This window comes from Eucalyptus grandis, chromosome 7, assembly GCF_016545825.1.
Source record: "Eucalyptus grandis isolate ANBG69807.140 chromosome 7, ASM1654582v1, whole genome shotgun sequence".
NCBI lineage: Eukaryota > Viridiplantae > Streptophyta > Magnoliopsida > Myrtales > Myrtaceae > Eucalyptus > Eucalyptus grandis.
The window spans coordinates 13,218,957-13,246,286 of NC_052618.1; the positions used below are offsets into that span (position 1 = coordinate 13,218,957).

A 27,330-nucleotide genomic window follows, 5' to 3' on the forward strand; every position below is an offset into this window, starting at 1 on the left:
ATAAAATTTGTACAACTATGAAAAATAGAAAGTAAAATCTTAAACTAGTACACTAGTCAATTGTCATGTGTAATCCAACTTAACGATTTGACAGTAAAATTTAATGGAAATTAACATAATATAAATTTGTTACAAGTGTATCAATTTGGGATAATATATGATAAATTTGTCAAATACATATCAGTTTGGGGTTCTTTGTGGTAAACAAATTAGTTTATAAGTAATTTATCATAAGTATACTAGTTTAGGATTTTTCAGGATATTAAACCCTTAGTTTTTTTAAAAATTTAATGAGATTTTTTTTTCTTTTTTTCCTCAATTCTTCTCCCTCCTCTTGCCAATCGCCTAGCCTCGGGGGAGCCTCGCCTGTGAACAACTTTAAAAAGAAAATACCTTGGTTTAGAAATTGTACTGGGGAACAAAGAAATAGGTTTCTACTCCTTTTTTTTTTTTGTTTCAAATTATTCCTTAGACAATTTTTTATTGCGGGGAATTAAAATTGACTAGCATTACCAAATTGATTTTTACTCTTTTTTCTATTTCGGAGAATAAAAGAACCAAAAAAAAAAATGAAGAAGGAAAAATATAAACGTTACCAAACATAACCTTAATGTTATTCATATTTGTATTGAACAATTTTGTTTGAATGCCTTCTCAATCAAATAATATTTTCATCAAAGAGTCTCTACTCCAATTCTTTTAATATGTTTCTTCGAAAGTTTTTTGATTTCTCACATGTGAGTAATGCAAGGTATATTAATCAAAGAGTGTACTTGCATTCTGCGGTTACTATTCATCGAAATTGACACCATGTCCATTGAGTCCAGTGTATAAAGTCTTGCCTTTTTGCTGCTATTCACAAGCAATAAAGCTACATTCGGAACACAAACACCGTTAAATCATTATGCCAAGTTTCCTCGATATTCTCCATTCATTCAAACTGTTAGTATAATATTGACGTTGAGCTACAAATTAGTAACTAATTAAAAGGAAGCAGAAGTATATTGTGCAAGGCTATGCAGTGGCTATAAATGGAGGGTTCAGCTTAGCTGAAGGTGTTTTGCGTGACAGGCACAATCGGGTTCTATCGTCTTCATGGCCTGCTCCTCTTGTTTTCTCAGTCCTTGAAAAGCTTATGTAAAATGGCTCGTGAAAAGTTAGGGAATAAAAAGTAGTTTTTGCATTTCATGGTACAGGGAACAATCATACTCTGCATCCTTTCATGGCAATACAAGAAAACTGGTCTTCCTTTTCCTCACGTGCACTCCACCTGGAGTGTTCTCTTTCCACTTAATTCAATAGGGAGAAAAAAATGCAAATGCTATATAACTTTCATAAGTATTCACTTATATATTATAACTTTTTTCTTTCACTTTATAGAATAAAATGGCTCATTTGAGTATCATTTCTAGCAAATCATCCTATGTGATTTTTTTTTTTATCAATTTCCCGTCTGATGTGGATTTTTTTAGCCTTTTTGAATTTTTTATTTTTTTTTGAAATTTTAAATATTTGATTTATTTTTTTGAATTATTATTATTATTTTTTGTTTTTCTTTTCCTTTTTTCCAAGGTTGGCGAGGGTCACTAACGACCCTCGGCTGTGAAGGCCCTCGCCTAGTGGGGCCGCAAAGGGCTGCAACAACCTTGCCCACGGCCACCCAGATCTGGTGAGGGCCTTCACATTTAAAGGCGAGGTGGCCCTTAGGCAAGAGTCACCGACCCTAGAAAGGGCAAAAGAAACATAAAAATTCAAAAAATAAATTAAAAATTATTTATAAATTATTCACATTAGCGCCGGTAAAGCCACGTGGGATGATTGGCTTTCACATCAATTTTTTTGGCGAGACAAATTGTCAATGGCACTTAAGTAATCATTTTTCAAATACATGGTATTCAAGTGAACAAAAAAGAAAAAGTTGTCATGCTTAAGTGAGCGCCGTACGAAAGTTATAATATTTGTGCTGAATTTTAAATTTTTTGGCACTTAATTTAGTTATCAAACAAGCTGAATTTCTTCTACGAGTCCAATCATCTGCCAGCTCATGCTCGTCCAAGAATTCGCAATTCGATCCGGTCCAATCCAAAAAGGCCTATAAAACAATTGCCCATTTCCCGGTCCGACCAAAGCTTCTTTATTTCTTTGGCAGAAGGAGTAGACAGGGCAGCAGGACGCGCTGGGTTTTTTTTGGCTCGTCGTGCACGTCTGACGAGGCTTGAAATCATATGAAAGCCGAAAATGCGAAAGCAGCTTGCAGCATTTTCCAGGAAAATTACCAGGACCTGATTTTTCCCGGAAAATTACATGTGTCAGTCATGCGCTTCTTCCCTCTCCTCTCTCTCTCTCTCTCTCTCTCTCCGGGACACGCACGTGTGCGTACACACGACGGCGACAACAACGACCCGTCCAAACTTCGCGAGGAGACTCGAATCGGTGAGAGACAAAAGATCGATCGCCGCCACGACGAGACAAAAGAGAGCGACCAATGGACGGCCCTTCTTTCGCCGAAGAATATCAACGTTAAAGGAAATCTTAATAATGTGATTGAAAATGTCCTTTATAGCCTACACTTTAGATTTTTATCCAGCGCACCTTCTAACTGGATGAGGGGTGCAATTTCAATTTTCAACAAATTGGGGGACTTTGTGTCACCTATTATACACCACGGGAGCGCATATGAGGATAAGCTTGAACCCAAGATTACCTTTGGCGTTGACCCCACTTTTTACGTTTTTGGTCCGTCGTTGACCCCACTTCGCTCGCTTACGTTTGCAGATCTTTTAATTTAATCACTCCACATCCAAGGAAGTTCTCCTCCTCCGCTCCCCACCCCACCCCCCAAAAAAAAAAAAAAAAAAGTTTACGGTGTCAATAAATTTTATCCGTGCAATTCCGTCGCCTGTAGTCAAATTTATAATTTTGAAGGAATTTTTAGTTTCATGAAACATTAAATTTTTGTTTAAAGTATATCATAAAGATCCAGCATCATTATAAGTAGAATTGTAAAATGGTGTTATCATAATTTTACATCAATAGTATTAAACGAGATATTTTTATATATCAAATTAGGTAGCAATAAATCATTTTCACTTTATCAATTCGATAAATTATACACACACACACACACACATATATATATATATATATATTATATTCTAGATTAATTATTGTCGTACGCATTCGTTATTCTTAGTTGTTTCCATGCATAACTTACAATCACATGTGATTACAAGTAATTAATTGAATTTTCTCTCGCTTGTTCAAAACCATGCGTAGATAAAATCTTCAAGCATGTCACCCATTCATCAAGTATGGGGCTGAAAAAATTTACCTTAAACTTGCATTAAATGCAAAAAAGAGTTCAATTATTTAATAGGAAAAAAGTGGGGAAAAGGCAAAAGAAGAACAAAGAAAGAAAAAACACAAAACATTGTACATGCCACTTACTAAGGTTATGGGGGGCAAATTACTAAAATCGGGAGCAAAGGAAAATTTCTAAAATCGACGACATTTCACCGAAATGCGCATGAGGTCACATTTCTTGGAAATGCATGTGCCTTTCACGACATTTATGCAAAATCCAATGATTACAAAGGTCGTTCACTTTGAGTTCCGAGTTCGTTGGTAAACTGCCTTCTGTCTCATTCCTTTCTCGGCTACTCTCTGTCGGCAACCGAAAAGCGCTCCCAAGATTCCAGAAGCTTTCCCTGTTTCTTGTAAGCTGCACAGAAGGACAGATAGGTCGCGTCCATGGCGAAGAGAGCTTCGGCCTCCTCTTCTTCAGGTCAACCAAGTCAACCCAAGAGGCCGCGCGTCGCTCCAACCGAGTAAGTTCGATGATGGTGTTGGCTTTTCGCTTTACTTGAGGGAAATTCGGTGAAGGGTTCTCGAGTTGGAGGTTCTTGAAATGAGTAGTACGGCGAAGCGTGCGTTGAAGTACGACATCGATCAGCTTTTGCCTTGTGATCGTTCTGAATCGCTTTCGTTCAGTTTTCTGTTTGTGGGTTTGTGCTGTGGCTTCAATGCGAACTACTAAAGACCCCAAATGTTGTCGTCTTGAATCTTTTGTGCAATTTCGTGTTGGCCAATAGCATCCAATTAAACTCTGTTAAGGTTCTCACCTACCGAGTGAGCTGTTATTGACATCGGGCTACTTTGCTGTCCTGTTGTGTTTTTGTGCTTATCTTCACACAGCCAACCATGGAACGGATCCAAGAGGAATCTCATGCTGTGGAGCTGCTCGACAGAGGAGGATGCCCAGAGAGTGGTAAGATGAGTAAAGTAGCCAACCTGGACATAGATTGTACAGTCTTCATTGTACTTCAATTGCTGATCTCTTTGATTAGAAGCGGTTGGATGCATCTCTGACCTTCTAGTCAGTTTCCTGATAGAAATCTGCATTAGAAATTGCTGTGAGATGTATAGAGAAGTATCATTTGAGTGGTAAAAATGACCTGCTGACTGTTCTAGGTTTTTCCTGTGAAGTAATTCCTTTAAGAACATGATTTAGGTTTTTCATGTCGTTTGGTACAGATGGATCACAAAAAGACACAAATTTTCAGTTAAGTGCCTTGGACATAATTATCTCCTTGAATATTGGATAATGTGATCTATGACAATTTCAATTTTCCTGTAGAAGGAGAACAATAAAGATATCCGTGATGTAAAACTTGAATGCAATGACTATGTGACATATTTTTCTTGCAATGTAATTCTTTGCTATTGCTCTTTGCCGGACAGTGTGGAGAAGAGCCGGAACATGCAAAATCTCACTTGACCGAATACTGTCAAAGGTGAATATAATTCATTTCGTTTGTTGGTAGTATCTTTTCTGCAACAATTGATACCTTTAGTAGATTTTTCATGTGCAGTGTCTTGCCAACTAAAAATATTGTCGAGTATCATTTGAATCCATGATTCTGTTCAGCAAAGTGCATACATTTTTCTGTTAATCACTACAAGGACGGTGCATTTGGAAATAGCTGCTAATTAACTTTATGTGCTTCTGTAAGTATAAGATAGACCAACTTTACATTGATTTTAAAGGAATGCATTTGATGAGTCTGGTATCTTATCTTTTAACACGGTAACTAGGTCTGACATTTATTTGTACAAGTAACCAGTATGTTCCATATAGATATTCATCTCTTTGGTACGTATAGATCCCCAAGATGGTAGTTGTTGACGGTGTCACTTTACATGGTGTAGTTGCACTGGGAATGCTCTCAAAGATATTCAGTTGAGAAATCTATTCAGGAACTAGTAAGATGAACAGAGTTCATAAAATTCCACTTTTCTCAAACGTGTGTCCATCAACACTTCAAATATGAGTTTTTTTTCTTGCATGTCCAGAAGTGATTGAATGAACTTATTGACCAACAAATCCGTTGCTAGCTAATTGATTTATGTTGACTGTCTGAACGGCATTTATTGAGCATGAACTTTGCACAATTTTTCTCTTATAAGCAAATATTCATTTTATCGCATAACCTGTGGAAAGAAAAACATGGGAGGACTACATCCCGTACAAGTCCATTACAGCATAGTTTACCACATATTCACCTGACATCAACGTGCCGAACATTCCGATTGATGTGAACTTTTGGTGGTTGATTATTCTGTCATCCCTTGAGTAACTTTAAACCATTAAGCAATGGTCCTTCCACTCGGCACTGTCTAACTACCAAGGCAGACTTTGTTCCTGCTTGATCAGTAGAACAGGAGATCCTTTTGAACAACCTGTTAGAAAGCCTTATCTCTCGAAATTAATTCATCAAGTTGACTTTCAATCTAATGCCACCACGCACCAAATGACAACATTACATCATAGTCTAACGCATCTACACTTCCAGTACCCACAGCGAAATGCCACCTGCAAAAACAAGATGAAAACTCAGAAGCACGCCACCATATCACAGCAAAGTTAGTCAACATGAAATTCCAATTTCTACACAAATACTTAACATCAGCAGTAATTGTCTTATCTCTATCCTGAATCACGGGACTCTTAGGGGAAAAAGACAAACAACTGCAGCAAGGACACAAGAAGCCAGATGGGACACCTGTTCATATTTCACTAAGTTTCTCTCTCTAGAGATAATAAATCGTTGCATTCCAGTCTAATGTCCTCACCAGTACCTTCAAACTATTGTCCCTCATTGCTGCAAGGCCCAAGTAAACTCATCCTTCCAGTCACTTGCAGATCTAGGACACGAGAACAGCTCTAAACTCGTTACCGGAATCTGCTTGTGAATACTCACTAAAGAAAGTAGTGCATTCAAGATTCTTCATGTTGTCAGCATAGCAAACAAGTTCTATAAATATCGCACCAAGTTTATCCTGTCCAATGTGTGCTAAGTCACTTTGTTCCCACATTTCCTCACTAGTTTCCAAGCCTCTTTTATTGAGAAAGAACCCTTAGATGATCCAGTAAATACCACTTTGTCTACAGAGCCAGAATATGGAGAAATTAACCCGCACAAAGCCATCTAAGTTTCAAGCAGATCATTAGACCTTGCTGGAGGCTGTCTCCATTCATTTGCCTTAATAACATCTGCAACTGTGGCCTTGTTACCTAAAGCTGAATCATAACCATTCTAGAGCACATGTAAATTTTTGCATAGACTTGGAATGAAACAAGTTTTTCATATAAGCTATGTACAAAACTGTTGTTTGATGAGCACTACGATTTCAAATGTGTTTGAAGGACTTAGCTCAATAAGGTGTTGGATAAGTTGCTTTTTAGAACAAATGATATAACAGGTTTTTCAACTCCTATTGAAAGGATGGATTTTTTTGCATAAACTTCTGCTTCATTTTTTTGATGTCTTTTTAAGTTTGGTAATTCTTCTGATGGTGGAATTGAACAGAAGGAACTGGTGGAGCTTGCAATTATTCACTCTTCCCACCTCGGAAAGTATGAATGCACTTCCCTCGTGATGCCAATTGAGAATGGCTTTCTGTGTAGTATTGACTGGTTATGCGTTGTTGATTTTTTTTTGGAATAATGGTCCGACTTACCACTAACACCCCAAAGCAAGCAGTCAGAGCTCGGTGAAAGTCAGGCCAGAATGACCAGGTCTTGTGCCAAATTGTCAATGCTCCAATTTAGAACATAATAATTTCTAGCTTGAGATCAGTGCAGCATTTAATTTAATTTTTAAAAATTGCATTGTTATACTCTCTGAGACAACGCATCTATTTATCCTTGTAGTTTACCTGGCAGTAAGATCTGTCCAAGTGAGATATTTGGCAGCTTGTCTCTGTGTGTCATTACTTTTCCAATTTTTCTGCTTCTATACCTGTTCCTATTTCTAATGGTTGGCTTCCGGAGGAAATGCAGGGTTGATGGTAGATCTACAAGAATAAATGAAGTGAGGAACTTATGGCTTCAATTTCAAACCAAACTGTCAGATCCCCTGTTTACTAGAAAGAAACTACGAGGAGATGGGGGTGCTCGCATTTCTGTTGCCTTGATCAATGAGAATACAGGGGATGTCGTTACATCAGGCCTGGAATCCTCCCTTAAGTTGGACGTCGTTGTGCTTGAAGGTGACTTCAACAAAGATGATGAGGATGATTGGGCTCATGAAGAGTTCGAGAACTTCATGGTTAAAGAACGTCAACAAAAGGGGCTGCTTTTGATGGGAGATCTCCAAGAAACGCTCAATGGAGGTGTTGGGGAGCTGGGAGAACTGATATTTACTGACAACTCCAGCTAGAATAGGAGTAAAAAATTTAGGATAGGGCATAAGGTGGCATCGCATTATTGTGGGCATACGTGAATCCGAGAAGCCAAAACAAATGCCTTCCGTGTCAAGGAACATAGAGGAGAATGTAAGTCTTTCATAGTCCGTTACAGTACATATAAATTTTGTCCTTCCTTTATGAGTGACCATAAACATGGTTTTGGATAACCAGTCTACAATTTTTTAATTGAGAGCTTCATTTCATACGAACCTTTACATCTCCAACGAAAATTCTGATAAATAAAAAACGATCGGCTTCTTTGTCATTAGCAAATGTTGACACTTTGGATCAGTTTCAGGAGAGAGTCTGCACGCCTACATAAGTTCGCTTCTACTCATCAACCTAATAGTGACTGGAACCTTACTGTATTTGTTCTGTCCATTTACAGCATCCAAGAAACATGATATACCTGCATTCAACGTTGAGATCTGGAGGTTGAAGATGATTGCCAAGGATGGGAAATATGACCAAAAACTGAGTGAAGCCGGAATACATAAAGTGGGGGACTTTCTACTGCAATTGTTTACGGACCCCATGAAACTGAAAGACATAAACACTTACAAAATGATTCTCAATTAGGGTTTGATTGACTAAGTTGAATGTAAGTCTTGCGTGCTCACTCATTGTAGATTCTTGGAATGAGCTCACATTCGACTAACTGGGATACCCTTGAAAATCATGCAAGGAGTTGCAAGATAAATTGGAAACTTTATTTGTACTATACCGATGGCATGAGGAAGCATGGTGCTGTATTCAACACTGATTGTCAGCTAATTGGCCTAATCAAAGATAGATTATATTGTGCTACTGATCGACTTTCTGACAATGATCTGGTAAGCAACTAGGAGTTCCTATGATGTTTTGTCAAGCCAGTTCATGTGCTTCACACCGTCATGCGTCATTCATATAATTTGTCCCATATTATCCGTGTAATTTGCAACTTGATGTTTACTCGTAGCTGGGTGGCTGATCAGAGATATGGAAACTTGAAACAAGGAGTTGGTTGGACATCTAGATGCTTTTGTTTTTGGTTTATTATCAGTAAAAGCAATATGAAGTGCCTGTGGAGAGAATTAAAAGAAAATCTAGATGCTTTTTTAGATCCATAGTTGAGACTTTTTGTTAATAGATTGATTTGAGTTTTTGCTTATTGCAATGCAAAGTTGAGGACAGTGACCTTGTGTATCGAAGTGGTCGTCTATACTCTGCAGTTAAAATTAGACAAAAAAACATGAGTAACTTGGAGAGCGCTTTCAGCAGTTGATTTGGTGTCATCCATGAAAATGTGAGGCACTTATCATGGTATTGTCGTTTGAGCAATAAGCATATTCACGTTGCAACTATTACTTTCCAAGTATAAAGCTATGAAGATCTTTATTACTTGCACAATACAAGTTGATGGGTGTTTTATTTCTTCACTGGTCCTTTCTCGATCAACTTTGCATCTTTATCCTTGCCCTGATTTTACTCTCCATAACATCTTTCGAGCACCTGAACTTTTTGTGGTGGAGAAATGGGCGGCAACAGGCGTAAAGCGAATTGAGGTTCTTCCCATGTTTCTTTTATTGTTCTTTCTCTGTGCTGCACTTACGTACTTACTCTGAGTACAAGTTCATCCGTTGGAATGCAACATCACTTGCCGAAGAAAGATAGTGTTGATTGAAGCAGAGTGTGTGCCTTCAATAGTGGAGATAAATACTTCATTTAGTCCAACTTGAGCGACATAGCAAGTGATCTTTCTTCCAGGAACATGGAGATACACTCGTGAAAAAGGCCCTTGGCAACAAGAATGATGTTATGATTCAATGGTGAGACCTTTTCTCCTTCAATTTGCAAAAGAAGAGCTCGAGCTCCATTCCATGTCAAGTATTTGAAGGACTAATTAAAAATCTCACCCCAGTTCAAAGTAATTTGGCTCCAGGAATCTGGGCTGCTCCAGGTGGTCCGGAAGCTCCTCTGGCAAATGTGGGCTTGACTGCTGAAGGTACGTGCTCTAAAGCACAATATTTTCTCTCCCTTTAAGCACATACAAAGATGTGGCCTGGGAAATAGCGATGAATATAGGACTTTCCACTTGCTTGTCGAGCTTTCATAAAATAAACCAATGCTTTCCAGATCCTTATGACTTGGGTTCCACATAATATGAAGAGTTTACTTGTCCAGCTACCCTCCAAATGAACTTGCTCCAAGGAAATTTTACTAAATTTGCTCCCTCTTTGGCACTGACATAGAAGCTATACATAAAGGATTCCCATTTGCAAGTAGGCTTCAGTTTGTCTCTAGATGCAACCGAAAATGCTTAGAAATAGTTTTTACCAATGATGAACAAACAAGAGGAGGAGGTTATTGCCAGTTATTACCGAAAGCAGTGATCTTATAGACTATCAGTACAAATGCACAAGGGCAATAATCAAGTACTTCAATTTATCAAGGTTCAATTTAAGAGATGTGACTCCAATTTGGACATGAAAGATTTAAGAGTTGAAGTATCAAAATGACCTATGAGAACATGCAATGTGGAGAACATTCTAATTATTGCAAAATGAGCCTCATTCGATATGGGTCTATCCATTCGGCCACATGGGCTTTGTCCAAGCAATTAAAAAGCAGCTAACAAAAATTAGGTGGTAACGGGTACCTTCTTGAGTGGGAGATGTTTTTGTGGGGCGGATACTCCTAAACACTTCACTTTTGTGTTGCTAAGTGGTTATTGACAAGATATTGCTACCACTAGGTAGACATGCATACATGGAATAAGCACACAACAATGTGCTTATATGTGCATTTTCATTAAATGGTGACTGGAAGATCATATGTTAGAAAAGAAGGTTGGTTGGTTAAACTCATATGTCAGAAATTGAAAAGGGCCTTGTCAATTGAAGCACTTAAAAGATAACAAAGGCCAGTGGCTAGAATAACTAAAGAGATGTGTAGGGTAAAGGAAAAAAAATTCAGTAGCAATTTCCATTATAGCAAAAGCTCATAACCATTCATTCTAAAGCTCTTTGTAAGAATGTAGACCTGTGCTCACGTCGGCCTCTATTTACTAACCACACTGATGTTTTAGTTCTTTCTCTAGGGCGTAATGGTACAATTGCTTTGACATTGCCAGTACAGTTGAAAAATACCAATTTTGGAACCGCCATGAAGCTTTCGGTTGATGAAAGTGTTCGTCCCGTTGAATTGCAGCCCATATCTACAGACCCCTTGAATGTTATAATTTCTCAAGGAGACAATGGCATCCTTACTGGCAAATTGCCAATACAGTCCCATGGTAACAATTTTCAATATGCCATGCGAAGCCATTTGATTTGATTAGAGGTGAGCATCGGTCTAGGGTTGATCTTGGACCGGCCCAATCTTACCGGTCGTGGTCCGATTCCCAAGGAGACTAGGTCGGTTCTTGGTTCTAGAATTCTTGGACCAGCACTATGCGGATCGGTCCTCGGTCCTAGGAGTTCTGGATTGGTCACCCTGACTATATATAATTTTTTATATAGAGAAAAGTTTAAATTAAATAGCATCAACAACAGTAAATAGCTATTTAGTGAGGAGTTCAAATAATTTTACATTATTCTTTAATAACTTAGATTTTTAGTGTCTTTTATAGTGTAAATAGTCATAATTTATGAAGGAGTAAAATGTTTTTGTGAGGAGTTTTCACGGTGTCCAAAAAGGCATAAACAGTTCCTTACGGCATCCTCATCTAGTATTCGTTCTCTTTTGTCTTATTTGTTTTCTTAGTTTTTAATTTGCCAAAATCGAAATAAACTTCTTCACTTTGGGTCATTTGTGCCGCTTGTCGCTCGATGCTCGCTTGGCTTGTTGTTCATTATGTTCGACGCTCACCCCATTTGACTCTCATCACTTGCTTTTCTTAGCTAACCTTGCTCATCATCAACCCATTGGGTTGGTACGATCCTCGATTACTCTTTTAAGGAGTATAAAAAATTAAATAAAAAATTATTGGTTGGTTCTAAGTTGATCTGCAAACCGGACCGGACTTATTGGATCAGTTCGGTCCTCAATCGCTTTTTTAAGGAGTACAAACAATGAAATTAAAAAATTATTGGTTGGTCTTGGGTTGACTCTGGAACCGAACTACACCCATTGGGTCGGTTCAGTCATCGGTCTCAAGCTCAATAATGTCGGTTCTCGATCTCAAAAATTGAGGACCAACACTGTGCGGGTTGGTCCTAGGGTTAAAGGGTGGATCCAGCCTAACCCGGACCATGCTCACCCCTAGATTTGATCTTCGAGCCAAATGCACCATACAGTGAATGAAAATGCTCTCCCCTCTAAACCATCCTCTGCCGCGATATCAAGATTCCAATCTAGCAGTACACTTCCTCCTCCTGAAGGCAATCTTGTGATGGGAAATTTTCAGAGGATATAAATTATTGGTTGGAAAATTTGTTAAGTCACAGCCCACCATACGATGACAAGTTCCTTAAGACCCCAGTATGTGATGATGGTTCTATCAGTGGTACCAGCAAATTGTTAATGGCTGGTTCAAGATAAAGGCAGTGATGCGATGGGGTACCTTCGTCAGGAAGATAGCCACAATTAGATGTGTCAGAATTGTGCAGTCAAATGAACTACCGATTGAAGTCCAGGCTTGATTTGATTTGCTCTTAATGTGCATTAGGTAAGATGATTCTCCGTTTACTGCGTGATAGAATTGATGGAATTATTTTCTTAGATGAGGGCATATTAGTTACTTAATGTTATTCATTTGTGTGCAGAACGGAGTTGTTGGAACCCTTCTCAAGCGAATACTTTTTTCATAAGCAAGTCCCTCTACTTCGGTTCTTTGAACATGTTTCTTCAAAAGTTCTTTGATTTTTCACATGTAAGGAATTCAAAGTAAATTGTTCACAGGGAGTGCTTGCATTGTCACGCCCCAAACTTGAGTGTGCGAACATTTCTCGACCGTCGATTAAAAATGCAACGTCCCAGGATGTGTTGCCGACCAATTCTTTTTATCTTTCAATTAAATGCATGCGAAAGTAGTTGAAATAAACACCAAGTCAATAAACAAATAATAGGATAGTAAAACACAACAAAAATTGCCAAAAACATGTTTATTTATCAACGAAGAGAGCTAGCAGTAAATAATCTACTATAATTGGAGAATTATAGTTTACAATTGCTCACACGCTTAAGTGTTTTCCACACTTAGATTTAACGTCAAACCAAAAGTATTTATAAATAAATAACTCACTTGAACATAAACTGACAGCACAAAATTATCGCGCGTCCCTTGGCTCAAAATATGATGCGCGCGCGGCTCTATCTTCGGCTTGACGTGGGGCTCATTTTCTCCGTAGGTTTTTTTTCTTCAGCGGCTTCGAAGGGTTTTGTTTTCCCTTTTACGTGCGTGTGTGCCCAACTTGGGCCCCGCCACTTTTGATTCTTCACGTGCAAGGCTTCTTCCTTCGGTGGCATCTTCCTAAAAAGAAAAGAAGACCTTCAATTGTTTCTTCTTTTATATGTGCGGGCCCACCACGGTTTTTCTCCACACGTGCAGACTTCATCTTCACATTTCGGATTTCGCAGCAAAGAGCGAACTTTCCTCCCTTTTTATTTTATTTTATATTTCCTCTTTTATAAATGCTCAAACTCGAGACATAATTTAACAATTCTCCACATTTGCTTGATATTTGAAGCCAACTTATAGTGTTCATCATCCATGTCGTTTTTCCCAACACTCCGACGAGCGCTTACTCTCCACAAATGCCAGTAGAACTCAAGTAGAACTTGAGCTTTGCCAAAGGAACAAATTTAGTCATCATGTTTATCAGGTTATCTACTGTAGCAACCTTTTTAACAGCATCATTACCCTTAGCTAAGACATCTCGGATGAAGTGGTACATGATATTGATATGCTTCGTTCACTCATGATAAACTAGATTATATACCAAATATATCGCACATTGGTTATCACAGTGTATATCCACACTTTTATGTTCTAACTTAAAGTCCAAGAGTAAACTCTGTAACTATATCGCCACATTCGCTATAAAGGTTAGTGCCATGTATTCTGCCTCAGTCGAAGATAAGGCAATGTGATCCCGTAAGAACATTTTTTAACTAACTACACCACTCACTAGCGTAAACACGTACCCTGCTAAAGACCTATGATCATCCAAGTTATCGGCGTGGTCCGAATCCACAAAACTAGTGGTTTCACTGCCATTGTTGTCCCTTCGGTACACTATACCCACGTTTGTTGTCCCTTTCAAATATCTAATAATCTACTTCATAGCTTGCCAATGAGCTTTACTAGGAAGCTTCATATAATGACTAACCACACTCACAGCTTGTGAAATATCAGGCTTAGTGCACACTATAGCATACATAATACTACCAACGGCACTGGAATAAGGAATATGGGGCATATACTCCTCCTCCTCCTCAGTCTGCGGTAATAATTTATCTGAAAGTTTAAAGTGTTTCGCTAAAGGTGTACTTACAGATTTTGCCGACTGCAAATTAAAACGTGCCATGATCTTCTCAATATATTTCTTTTTAGATAGAAGTAAAACTCCTGTAGCCCTGTCACGCAAAATCTCCACACCCAATATCTTCTTTGCTACACCTAAATCTTTCATCTCAAATTCAGTATTTAATCGCATCTTAATCACATCAATGTCAGACATATTCTTAATTGCTATTAGCATATCATCAACATATAAAAGTAGATAAATCAAAGAACCATTCTCCAATCTCTTAAAGTAAACACAGCTATCCATCTAACTTTTTGTATAGCCTTGACTAGCCATGAAAGCATCAAAACGTTTATATCACTGTCTAGGAGACTGTTTCAGTCCATAAAGATTTCTTCAACAAGCAAACATGATATTCTTTACCCGGAATAACAAATCCCTCTAGTTGGCTCATGTAAATTTGCCCTTCCAACTCATCGTGAAGAAATGCAGTTTTCATATCTAGCTACTCTAACTCGAGATCCTACGAAACAACTAAGGCAAGTAAAACAGGAATAGAAGTATGTTTTACCACAGGAGAGAACACCTCATTGTAGTCAATGCCCTCATGCTGTGTATATCCTTTCGTCACAAGTCTCGCCTTATGCCTCGCTGCCTTGACATCGGGAATGCCCTCTTTCCATTTGAAGACCCATTTACTTCCGACAATCTTTTGACTTCTAGGTACTTTGACCAGCTCCCATGTCTGATTTCGATGGAGTGATTCCATCTCTTAACTCATAACTCCTAGCCATTGCGACGACTCCAAACTAGCCATCGCCTCAAAGTAAGACGAAGGCTCATCTGTCTCCACCTCATCACCTACAGCCAATGCATAAGCAACATCTGTATAACTATAACGTACCGGTGATTTAATGTGCCTTCTCTGTCTATCTATGGCTATAGTGTGCTGCGGCTTTGCGGGTTATTCATTATCACAGATTTCAAGAATTGCGGCCTCATCTACAGTCGCAACTTCAGTTACCTTTGAGGTCTCTAGAGTCTCCACCTGAAGTTTCACCTCATTAACGACACCATGATCTGTCTTCTCTGCTAGTTGTGTCTCAGAACTCCTCCGTCGAAGTATTGCAGTATTGTCGAAGATCACATCTCTGCTGATTAGAAAACCGGATGATCTGGGATCGGTGCACCACGGCCGGTAACCTTTCACCCCATGTGCATAACCCAGGAATATACACTTCTTCGCCATCGGCTCAAGCTTACCATCACTCACATGAGCATACGCAAGACATCCGAAAATACCTAATCCGGAATAATCAACAAGTTTCTCCGATCATACTTCCTCAGGAGTCTTCCACTCGATAACAGATGATGGAGATCGATTAACCAGGTAACATGCTATGTTTACTGCTTTGGCCTAAAATTCCTTGCCAAATATTGCATGCAAAAGCATGCATCGAGCTCGCTCTAGCAAAGTTCTATTCTTCCGTTCTACCACACCATTCTGCCGTGGTGTCCCAGGTAGTGTGTGGTGTCTCACAATACATTCTTTCTCGCAGAGCTCAGTAAAATCTTTACCACAGACTCTATGCCATTATCAGTTCTGAGACACTTAATTTGTTTATCTAACTGCTTCTCAATCAATGTCTTAAATTTCTTGAACCAATCAAACACTTCATATTTGTGCTTTAAAAAGTATACCAATATCTTCCTCGAATAATCGTCGATAAATATCAGCATACATCGGGCATCTCCTTTTGAAGGAACAGAAGACACCCTAGACGTCTGAATGAATATATTCAACTAGGCATTTGGTCGAATGAATAGCTGTAGTAAACTTAACTCGGTGCTATTTTTCAAAGATGCAATGCTCACATAAGTCTAGTTTCCCTATCTTTTGACCTTTCAACAACCCCATTTCATTCAGCATCGTCATACCTACCTCGCTAATGTGCTCCAAATGCATATGCCATAATAAAGTCAAGTTAGAGTTTGACTCATCTGATGAAACTGCAGCGATTCCAGTCATGGTCTCTCCCTATAGATGATAGAAAGTATTCACTTTCTTCATTTTCATCACTGTCATGGTGCCTCGAGAGATGTTAAATACTCCACCTTCAGCGGTATACCTACATCCGATGTCATCAAGTGTTCTCAGAGAAATAAGGTTTTTCTTGAGCTCCAATACATGCCTCACATCTGTCAATTTTTGCACCACCCCATCATGCATTCGAATCCGATTTTTCCCTATTTCCACAGCCTTAGAGATTTCATTATTCCCCAAAAGAACTATACCACCATCTGCAACCTAGTAAGTAGTAAACCAGTTCTTATGAGGTGTCATATGATAAGAACACTCCGAATCTAGCACCCATTCGTCTTCTGACGAAGTAGTGGTCACACATAAGATAGCTTCTGCATTACTATTGCTCCCTTTGGCAACATTCGCCACACTACTTGTGGCATTCTACCTATTAGCTTTATTCATCCACTTTGGACAATATCTTCAGATGTGCCCCTCATTGTGACACTCAAAGCACTTCATGCGTCCTTTGGACTTTCCATGGCGTGATTTTGATATGCTTTTACCTCTACTACTACTAGGCCATCAATGTTGTTCTCTACCCCGAATCGTTAGTGCTTGCGCTACTCCTTGCGCCAAACCATCATCTCGTAACTTTTTCTGTCATTCCTTAGAGAATAAGATGGACTTTACCTCTTCTGAGGTAATTATAGTATGCCCCTGCAATAGTGAATTAGTAAAGTGCTCCCATGACTCTGGTAAAGAAGCTAACAACATCATGCCCCGTTCTTCATCATCATGTATTTTTTCGACGTTCTTCAATCTATCATAAGTTTATTAAATTTATCTAGATTGGTTCTGATAGACGTATCTTCAATTTGAAACATCTTCTTCAACATGTATAAGTGATTGTTCAAACATTTCTTCCACATAGAGTGTTTGAAATTTTGCCCATAACACTGCAACATCCTTCTCCTCAGCAACCTCTATGAAGACCTCATCCGACAAATTTGACAGGATTGTACTCTTTGCTTTTTCCATTAGCTCTACCCTCTCAGAGGCTTTCATTATAATAGGCAACTCATCTTTACCATCCAGTGCATTGACCAAACTTTGGGTTGTCAGCAAAGCCCGCATCTTAATGCTTCATAACACAAAGTTGTTGCTCCCATTAAACTTCTCAATTTCAGATTTCCTCTCAGACATAATTGCAATAATAGTATTTCCAAATAATAATCAGACAAACAAAAGCTCCAAATCACAATCAAGAAATCCAACCCCAAGCTCTGATACTAATTTGTTGGGATATAATACACGAAAACGACAGGATCTTGCAATTTACGTCAACGTGAAATCGCCAGAGAAATAAATGAGAAATAATAGGGATACCAAAAATTTACGTGGTTCGGTCCGAGTATCGGTACCTACATCCACAAGGAGAACCAGCAACAAATAATTCATTATAATCGGAGGATTAGAGTTTACAATCGCTCACACACTCGAGTGTTTCTCACACTTAGATTTAACCTCAAACCCAAAGTGTTTATAAATAAACAACTCACTTGGACATAAACTAACCGCACAAAATTATCGCACGTCCCTTGGCTCAAAGTATAACGGGCGCGCGGCTCTAACTTCAGCTTGACATGCGGCTCATTTTCTCCATAGGTTTTTTTTTTTCAGCGGCTTCGAAGGGTTTTGTTTTCCCTTTTACGTGCATGTGTGCTTGGACCTTGGGCCACACCACTTTTGATTCTTCGCGTGCAGGGCTTCTTCCTTCGGCGGCATCTTCCTAAAAAGAAAAGAAGACATTCAATTGTTTCTTCTTTTATACGTGTGCAGGCCCACCACGTTTTTTTCTCTACGCGTGCAGACTTCATCTTCAAGTTTCGATTCCGCAGCAAAGAACAAACTTTCCTCCCTTTTTTATTTTATTTTATATTTCCTCTTTTGTGCAGCTTCAAGAGTCCAGCAAATTGTGTTTTGTAAATGCTCAAACTCAAGACATATTTAACAACACACATAACATATAAACTTACCTCGCCTCCACACACCCCTGCATATTAACACGTCTCACACGGTAATAATAGTGCAACATGCATAAACAACAATCATAATACATACTAAAATTTCATGCGCATTACCAACACACGTGTCCCAATTATTACGACTCCTCAGGCCACGGCCAACATAAAAGTCGACGGTCTTCCGGCATGATTGGGTATCGTCTCATCCCATCGGGTACAACACCGTTTAGAACCCCCGCCTAAACGACATTCCATAAAGGCACATTGGTCTAACTTCAACCGCGACTTGACATCCAGACTCCCGCCAAACATCCGATAAAAATCAGGCATCTCCCCTAAACTCCCATTGGGTGACGGGTTCGATTAAATGACCACTCAAACACACCATCAATTAAGCCAATTTTTATTGTCGTTAATTAGCCAAGAACACAATATTTCGTTTTCAAATAATAAACTTGGGCAATTTTTCATATTTAAAAATCCCAATAATATATTCATACACGGTCACGTATTTGAAATTAACCCGTTAAACTTTGCACACTTCTTTTTTAAAACCCAATTATTTTATTTAGCACGTAAAATTTGGCGTCCAAATTTGACACCTCATATTTTTCTATTTTCTTATCCAAAAACCCTTTTTGAAAATACTAAACAAAATTTACAATTTGGCAATCAATAGCACAACATCATACATGCAAATAACCGAAATTACGCACAATCTCATTCGGGAAAATGAGCATAAAATTCTACTTAACGGCTAATCCATCATTAATTACACTAATTTCAATTAATTAAATAAATCACAATTAATAAAACTAAATTCAATTAATTAATCCAACCATGATTAATTAACCTAATCGAAATTATTTAAACTAATCATAATAAACTTAATCTAAACCATCCTCAATTGCAATTAAGAATAAATTAAGATTAACTAATACTAACCACCATTAATATTAAACTAATCACCCTCTAAACATAATAAACATCATAATTCACGATTAAGAAATTAACTCACGGATTTTCAACGACAGTGACACGACGGCGTTCGCGGCTCAAATGAAGGCTCGACGGTGGCGGTGGCAGTGGCGGCTCCTCAAGCTCACGGCTACCTAGTGTGGTTTGGCTTGGTGGTGGCCGCAATGGTGACTTGGGCGGACGGCGGTGGTGACGGTGAAGCAACGGCGGCATAGATGGCATGAGTGGGCGGTGGCAAGGGGCAGTGATGGTGGTGCGGCCAAAGGTGATGAGATGGTGGACAACAAGGGTGGTGGGATGATGATGTTGGGTGGTGGTGAAGTGGAGTGGATGATGGTGGTGGATGGCAAAATGAGGGAGGAGGGGGGATGAAGCTTCAGCCAAATGGGGGAGAAAGAAAAATAAAAGAAGAAGAAGAAGGTGAAAAAGAAAAAAAAATGAAGAGGGAAAAATGGGAGCAAAGGAAAAGGAGATGGGCGGTTTGCAAAGGAGGGAGGGAAGAAACGTGAGGGAATGTTGACATCTAAATTTTAGCGATCCAGTCATTTATTTATTGCCTAAAAATTAGGTATTAATTATTTTTTTTTTTATGACCGAGAGACTGCCGAAGATCATCTTTTGGAAATCACACGACCCTCCGGTGCTCGGTAGTATCGGTGGGGTCTCGACACAAGCCACTATTTAGACGTAAACACTTGGGGGGCTGGGTCAGTAAATTACCCCAACTTAAGCCGGTACTCGGTAGTATCGGTGGGGTTTCGACACAAGCCGCTATTTAGACGTAAACACTCGGGGGGCTGGGTCAGTAAATTACCCCCACTTAAGTGGTGAGCATCTGGAGATTTGAACTTGTTCCCTTGGCGATGAGGTAGTGAAGCCCAACCATCACGGCTACGTAGGTGGGATTAATTCTTAACCCTTAAAAAAAATATAATAATAATAATAGAATTAAATTAAGTAGCATATAGTTTTAGGAGCATTTTTTTTTTAGGGTTAATACCTTGAAAAACCCTAAACTAATACACTTGTAACAAATTTACCCAAAACTATTTTTTTGACCATGAAAAACTCCAAACTAGTAAACGTGTGACAAATTTACCCCGACTGACTATAAAAAAAAACCTAAGCTAGTACATTTATGACAAATTTACCAAAAACTAATTTATTTGACAGCAAAAAACCCTAAATTAATAAATTTGTGATAAATATACCATATGTTAAATTGAATTAATACCACGAAAAAATCACAAAAATTGTAAACTGTGACAAACAAAACGTAAAATCTCAAATTGGTATACTAGTCAACTGTTACTTGTCATTTAACTTAATAATTTGACAATAAAATTTAACGAAAACTAATAGAGGGTAAATTTGTCACAAATGTACCAGTTTGGGGTTTTTGGTGGTAAAAAAAAAATAGTTTGGGGTAAATTTATCACAGGTGTACCACTTTAGGGTTTTTCAGGGTATTAACTATTTTTTATTATTATTACATTTGCATCGGACTGATGACAAATGGGTTTGAATTGATAGTTCTGAGTTTTAATTTGACAAGTTGGACTAAGCCTACGAAGAGAGTAAATTAACCCGAGTCCGCTTTTTTGACCGAAAATTATCTTTTGAGAAATGAGATTTGATATTTTGAGTAATATGACGGTGGATTTTTCAATATCCTTGAAGAGATATTGCAAGCTCATCTTTGTAAGATTTAAAATTTGAGAAAAATCCTATTAGAATCTTGAATCTTTGACAATATGTGATAAAATCGGTGGAGAATATTCCTTTTTGCATAATCCAAAGATACCAAGGAAATCTTAAAGAGATGTCAAAAATAAAAAGAAATTTTGCATTCAGGAGTTCTTGATGGATGTTGATTTGAAGAAGGAAATAAAGTCCTAGTTCACTCACCTATAAAAAGGTTGATATACTATAAAAAATCAATGAGGCCACACGTTGAATATACGGCCGCACAAGAGGGGTTCCTTTTTCATTCTACGGAGGACAACGGAGGAGGGTTCTATTTCAGAGAGTCCTTTTTAGTCAACAAGGGGAGGCACTCTATAGAATACCCGGCCACCACAGCAAAATCGTTAGAGAGAGCAAGTGAGTGGAGAGAAAAGGTCACAAGGGTGGTCTCTTTTGGGCCCACCGATGAATAGGAAACAAAAGGAGAGGGGTTTTCTCTTGCTGGACGTACGCACGCAGAGGAAAAGAAAAGACCAGAGAAAGAAATTCTTCTTCGGTGGACCACGACTAAGCTGCCCCATTCCAGACGTTGTCAACCCCCCATTGCCACGCGTTGCTGACCTCGTCGTCGAGCTTGCACCGCTAAGGCTTGCGGCTTTGGGGCTTCCTTGGGACTGTCGTTCCGCTCCCCATCGCACCACCGAACTGAGGCGTCGCAGCCGCTGTGTCCACCTCCAACGACGACCAGGAGTTGCTACAACACCCGCCTGTCCCCATAGCTAGCCGAGCACCACCAAAATCCAATCCTGACAGCCAAGTTGTGAGCTTCGCCAAGCATCACTATATCGCATCGCAAGCAGCCGTTCAAAGTCCAAATTTTCAAGCCAATATTCATAATAGGTAAAAAAATTTGTCTTTTTTTTTTTTTCAAATTCCAAAAATTATGTTTCCTTATTTGATATATCCGTTGATGCACATGACTGAAATTCCCGATATGCTAAGATATTCGTAATCTCGAGTAGTCTTCTAAATTAGGAAATTTTCCTAATTTCACAACGTGCATATGATTGATCGTCCGATTTTCGCTCCCGAAATCTTACTTGCAATCGCACAGAAAAATCGCCATTGCGATCTCACGCTTGAGATTCGATTCAGCAACTTTGTTTAAAATTGACAAATCCAATCTCATGCGCGAGATATAATTCGTCAATTTATGGATATTAATCTTATCTTGCTTGATTTGCTATTGTGTTATTTGAATTGATTTTATTTTATTTTTTTGATACCCAAGGAATCCCGTACAACTAGTAGCCGGCAGGTAAACCCTGAAATGACGCTAGCGGAGGATCCACCACTCCGATGTCACACTTAAGACACCAAGCACCTCCACTGGGTTTTGAACTCCTTGAACGGAGCTCTTATCCAAATTGTTAGTGGTTGAATTGATTTTGTTTTCGTAAAAGAAAACCCAAAAAAATATATTTGAGTTCAAATTAGGTTCATGTTAGAGTATTTCTTGTTTTAGGATTATTTTGCATATTTAGAATATGAAATTTATTATTTCGAATTTAGAAAAACTTAAAAAAAAAACATTAATTTAGGATGTCGGTTTGTTTTTATTAATTTAAGATGCACATTTAATTATGTGACAATTTTAATTTCGAATATCATTAAAAAAAACAAAAAAAAACTAGAATTAGGGCATTCTTTGCATGTCATTGCATATTATGATAAAATTGCGTGTTTAGTTTTTATTTTCTAATTAATTAAGTTTAGATATAGATAGGTTACATTTTAGGATAGAGATTACCAAGTTGAGATAACATCTTAAATTAAATTAAGATTTTGCCTAACCTGATTCTTAATATAAGTTGGATGATATCTTAATCTGAATAGATAATTTTTGCGATTTTCTAATTTCGTTCTTTGAATAAATTAATTTCATTCTCGATGATAGATTGCATGCTCATTAAGAAAACACAAAATATTTCACTTACGTCATATAGTCCAGGTCATGTTGTCATGTCATATCATTTTATGTTAGATTAGTAGCATGAATTACATAAAACATTGTTCTCATTAAATAAGTGAAAACAAAAAAGTAATTGTGTGTTAATTATAAATCATATGTAGGACTGTTGATGTGAATTCTGATTTAACAATGCAAATGCTTCCATTGCCATGAGATGAGTCCCGTAATTCAGTCGTTGCTTTGTTTGGGTGTTAAATTGGTAGTTTGTGTACTCGCATGGTCACCTCATATGTTAAGGAAGTAAATTAAAGTCAATTCAAGCTGTCTGCAAAACATTTTCTTTTTTTCAAAATAAAAGAGAAAGGTACCGAAAGGGCGTTAGAGAAATCTAGCATAACCAAGTTCCCGAATTCACAATCTTTTATTCGTAGGAGTAAAGTAAATCTCACATTACTTTACTTAGGTTTCTAATTGACCCATCAAAAATATATTAGTGGCAACTCCTAATTAAAAAATTTCTTGCGTGTTAAGAACTTGAACCTAAGTCGCAAATTAGTATGGACTTGGGAGAGCCTAAGTTAAGTCTAGACTTAGCAATCCATTAACCAAACCCGATGTGATTCACTCGAGGTTAGGTTGTGACAGCTTGGCGAATTTAGGCCAATTTTTTCTTCTATTTGAAAAGATATTTGGCACTGAGGATCCCAAGTATATCCCTAACGTTTAAGGTGTTAAATGTACTTGCAGTATGTGAGGTATAAGGGGAAGCGTTTGCTAATATTTGTTTTGCAGGGCGGTGTAGGAATGTATAGTTTATTTTTATGAACGAAATGTTGTTTGATATAAACTGTTATGCATGCTTATGCATTTACACTACACTTTTGCACACACAACCTGCCGTCGAAACTGGGCCGCATAGGATTAACTAGGATGGTATCGAGATGGATACCACTTTGACCACATGCCTGTGGTATGAGTCACCAATCTCAATCCCAAAATTTCTATTTTGGAGTCAAGAGTACCCACCTTGGTCTAGCATGCCCTTGACTCGGGTTGGCTCTTTGACCAAGCCGGTGTCCTGAGGACCCAACTTAGCTAGTATGCCCGTGGCTAGTCCGATCATCCTTGTGGCTTCACTTTTCTAAGCCCGTCTAGAGTAGAAATCAAGCCTTACATCTCATGTGCATGTCTATGTGGTTGCTATCAATTTTCCTTAGTGAAGTAAGTCTTTTATCCATATACTATGCAATTTTTTTACTTTGTCATATTTTTGGTATGTCCATGACAATCTAGGTCAGTCATTTGGTCTAATTCATTTGTCAATTAGAAATGATATGAGGAAGTTGCCATGCAATGAATCATTCAGAAAATAATAGAAAAAAACTTTAGAGAATTTGTTTTCAATTCATGTTTAAGAAATTTGGTATTGCTGGGGTGTCTATTTTTATTTTTCTAGCTATTTTTTAGGAAAATCCCTTCTTATACGAACTTTTTATGAATAAATGAAAAAAACGAGCAGATCATTGTCATGAATTGGCTCTCTATTTACACCTCATACTTACATGTTTTCATTCATTTGAATTAGGTGATAACGGATCCTTCACGTTCGCCCATTATTACATGATCAAGAGCTATGATGGCCGACCAAATTGAAATGCGTGATCATATTTCTACTATGGAAGACCAACTCCAACAGTTGCTCACCTTTATGCAACTTATGATAGCTCAAATCCAATCCCTCCAAGTGAATTCAACTCATGCACCTGCTCTCCCCGAGATAGTAGTCCAAAAGCAGGCAAACAAGGCCCAAATGAGTAATGTCGACATGCCCGAGCTGGAAGATGACCCACTGCCGGTCATTGTGGAAAAGGCTAAACTTGACAACGTCCCTAAGACGAAGCAAGATGAACGCTTCGCAAAGCTTGAAAAGAAAGTGAAGTAGTTGCAAGAGCCGCAGAGTTCACTCCCATTTGACTTGTCAATTTATGAGAATGTCAAGATGCTAAAAAAGTTTAAAATGCCGGAGTTCGAGAAATACGATGGTACTTCCTGCCCAAAAGCTTATTTGCAAATGTACCACGTACACATGACCCAATATGTCAAGAATGAGCCTCTCATGATCCAATCATTTCATGCATGTTTGATCGGGCCCGCACTGAGCTGGTATGTGATGAAGAATGTGAACCTTCTTGACACCTAGGATGAAGTGGCTGACGCATTTTTCAAGTAATATAAGTTTAATATGGACATCGCACCTTCCTGAGAAGATCTTGAGCGGATGAAGAAGAAGAGGAGTGAATCATTTAAGGAGTATGCCATCAGATGGTGAAATCTAGTCAGCTCAAATTAGTCTTGAGCCTGCTGATAAAGAATTGATGAAGTTGTTCGTCAAGACCTTCCCATTTGAGTTCCGCAATAAGATGGTTAGCACATATGTTGAGAACTTTAGTCAACTCATCCTTGTGGGTGAGCAGATTGAGATAGGGTTGAGAGATGGATGGTTTAATGAGTCAACCTTTACAAGCAAAAGATTTACCCCAAAGAAAGAGAAGGACCCTGAAGCTGAAATTAATGTGGCCTATTCTCAACCAAATCATGATACATCCAATCACACATCGACAATTAAGATTTCTACTAAGCAACAAGCGAAGGACATCGGTTCTCTGGTCGACGATGTAATGTTAGGAGACCATTTACACCTCTTCCTAGACCTCTATCCAAAGTCTTGCTTATTCTCCAAAAGAATGGATTATTCTCTTCTGAGTCAAAGTGACCAAATCCCGAGTATTATCCCGCATATAATCCCTCCAAAAAGTGTGACTATCACATGGGAGAGGCTAGTCACTCCACTGATGATTGCTATGTTTTGAAGCATAGGGTCTAAGACCTCTTGGATACAAAGGCATTCTCTTTTAGCAGTAATCAGAAAAATCATCTGCCCAACCATGACAGAGACGCAAATACTATCACTGAGTGAAGAAGGTCTTATCTTCATACTCTACGAAGAAGTCTTTTTTTGTGCTTTCTAGGATTTCAAGTTTTTTTTATTTATTTAGGATTTCCCGCTTTTTGAAGATTCAATTATTGCATTCATCTCTAGGGTTTACTTGTTTGCATTTTCCATTCCAATAATGTAATTCATGTGATTATATTCAATGAAATTACAAGTTTATTTCCAATTTTGAGGGTATGATGGGGTATACTAAACTAGCCTAGTGACGATGTCTAATAATGAAAAGAAAATATCATCAATGGAGAAATTATGAAGAGCAAGGGCTCCTTCATACTTCCTTATCCAAAAAATTAAAAAAAAAAAAATCATTTTTGAAGCCATTTCCAAAAGGATCCATTAGATTAGCCCTATTTAATTTTTTGACGCTTTTACTTCATGTTTTAGAGCATTATTTTCTTGGCTTGATGAGGAAGCATCTAGAAAAGGCACATTACATTGCAATAATAGATCAATTGGCTCAACAGTTACTCAACAAATTTGAGAACACATTTCTAAAGAGTCAATATGACAGATTGGGGGCATGGCAGATTTTGGGGTAAAAGCAAGAAAGGAGTATTTATCAAATCAAAAATCGGGTTCTCGGTCTTGATTGATAGGGGCAATCCAAGGAGGCAATCCTTTTGTGGGGTATAACCCTAAATGAATGCTTAAAAACATGTTTTGAGTGTGATAAATTGTCTGTTTGAAGTCTCAAAAGCTTTTCATGCTTAAAGTTGATAGACTCTTTTGAAAAGAGAATTTTCTTAGTGATTTTATCTATTTAATTCACCAATTTCATGTGAAGATGGTCAATTCAATGAAGTGACATCAAATGTTTAAGAATGCTGAATGAGACGAGTCAGAATAATGAAAGGCAAACCTTGTCCTATACATAGTCCTTTACTTATACACTTGTGAGATGAGTATAAAAAGTTCTATATTCGCAAGATAAAGAGTTCTCTCGCAAAAATGTACGATAACCAAAATGATGAGGGGCAATTCATTTTTCTATCCTAAACACTACAGGTGATCCATTACTTAACCCCTTTGAACCTCATATACTTGTAGAAATTTTTTCAAATCATCCCCGTCAAGAACCACCCCACATCGGGGCGAATTGGAAGTAAGATGGCATTATGAGGTGAGGAAAATGAAAAGATTTTTTTTTTTTTCACTTGCATCAATCTTCAAGTCATGCTATTACATTGAATTCATGTGGTAATTTAAGTGCCTTAGGATGACAAAGAGTATTTCTTTTTCTATCTATATACTTATATCCTTTGTATAGCCCACTTAAGATTGCAATTTCATTTCTTCAAACCCAGTTGGTGATCATCCACCACACTAGGGAAAGACAAAAGATAATTGTTCAAATAGTATGGTCTGGAGTGTTGACAGAAGACAAAGACCTCCCAAGAGTTCAAATGTTAAAAAACACCATATGGTCGTTCAAT

At 38.1% G+C, this 27,330-nt stretch overlaps 1 protein-coding gene and 1 long non-coding RNA gene across 2 annotated transcripts in view; both read left to right on the forward strand.

Moving 5' to 3' along the window:
• LOC120296338 overlaps positions 1-27,330 on the forward strand; it is a 75,697-nt gene that overhangs the window by 34,747 nt on the left and 13,620 nt on the right. The window lies entirely within an intron of this gene.
• Positions 3,619-8,718, forward strand: LOC108958343 (calmodulin-binding protein 60 C-like). Its single transcript, XM_039318192.1, has 5 exons — positions 3,619-3,827; positions 4,195-4,267; positions 4,741-4,793; positions 7,343-7,836; positions 8,138-8,718. The coding sequence occupies exons 1-4, from the start codon at positions 3,751-3,753 to the stop codon at positions 7,719-7,721; spliced, it is 582 nt and encodes a 193-aa protein (XP_039174126.1). The 5' UTR covers positions 3,619-3,750; the 3' UTR covers positions 7,722-7,836; positions 8,138-8,718.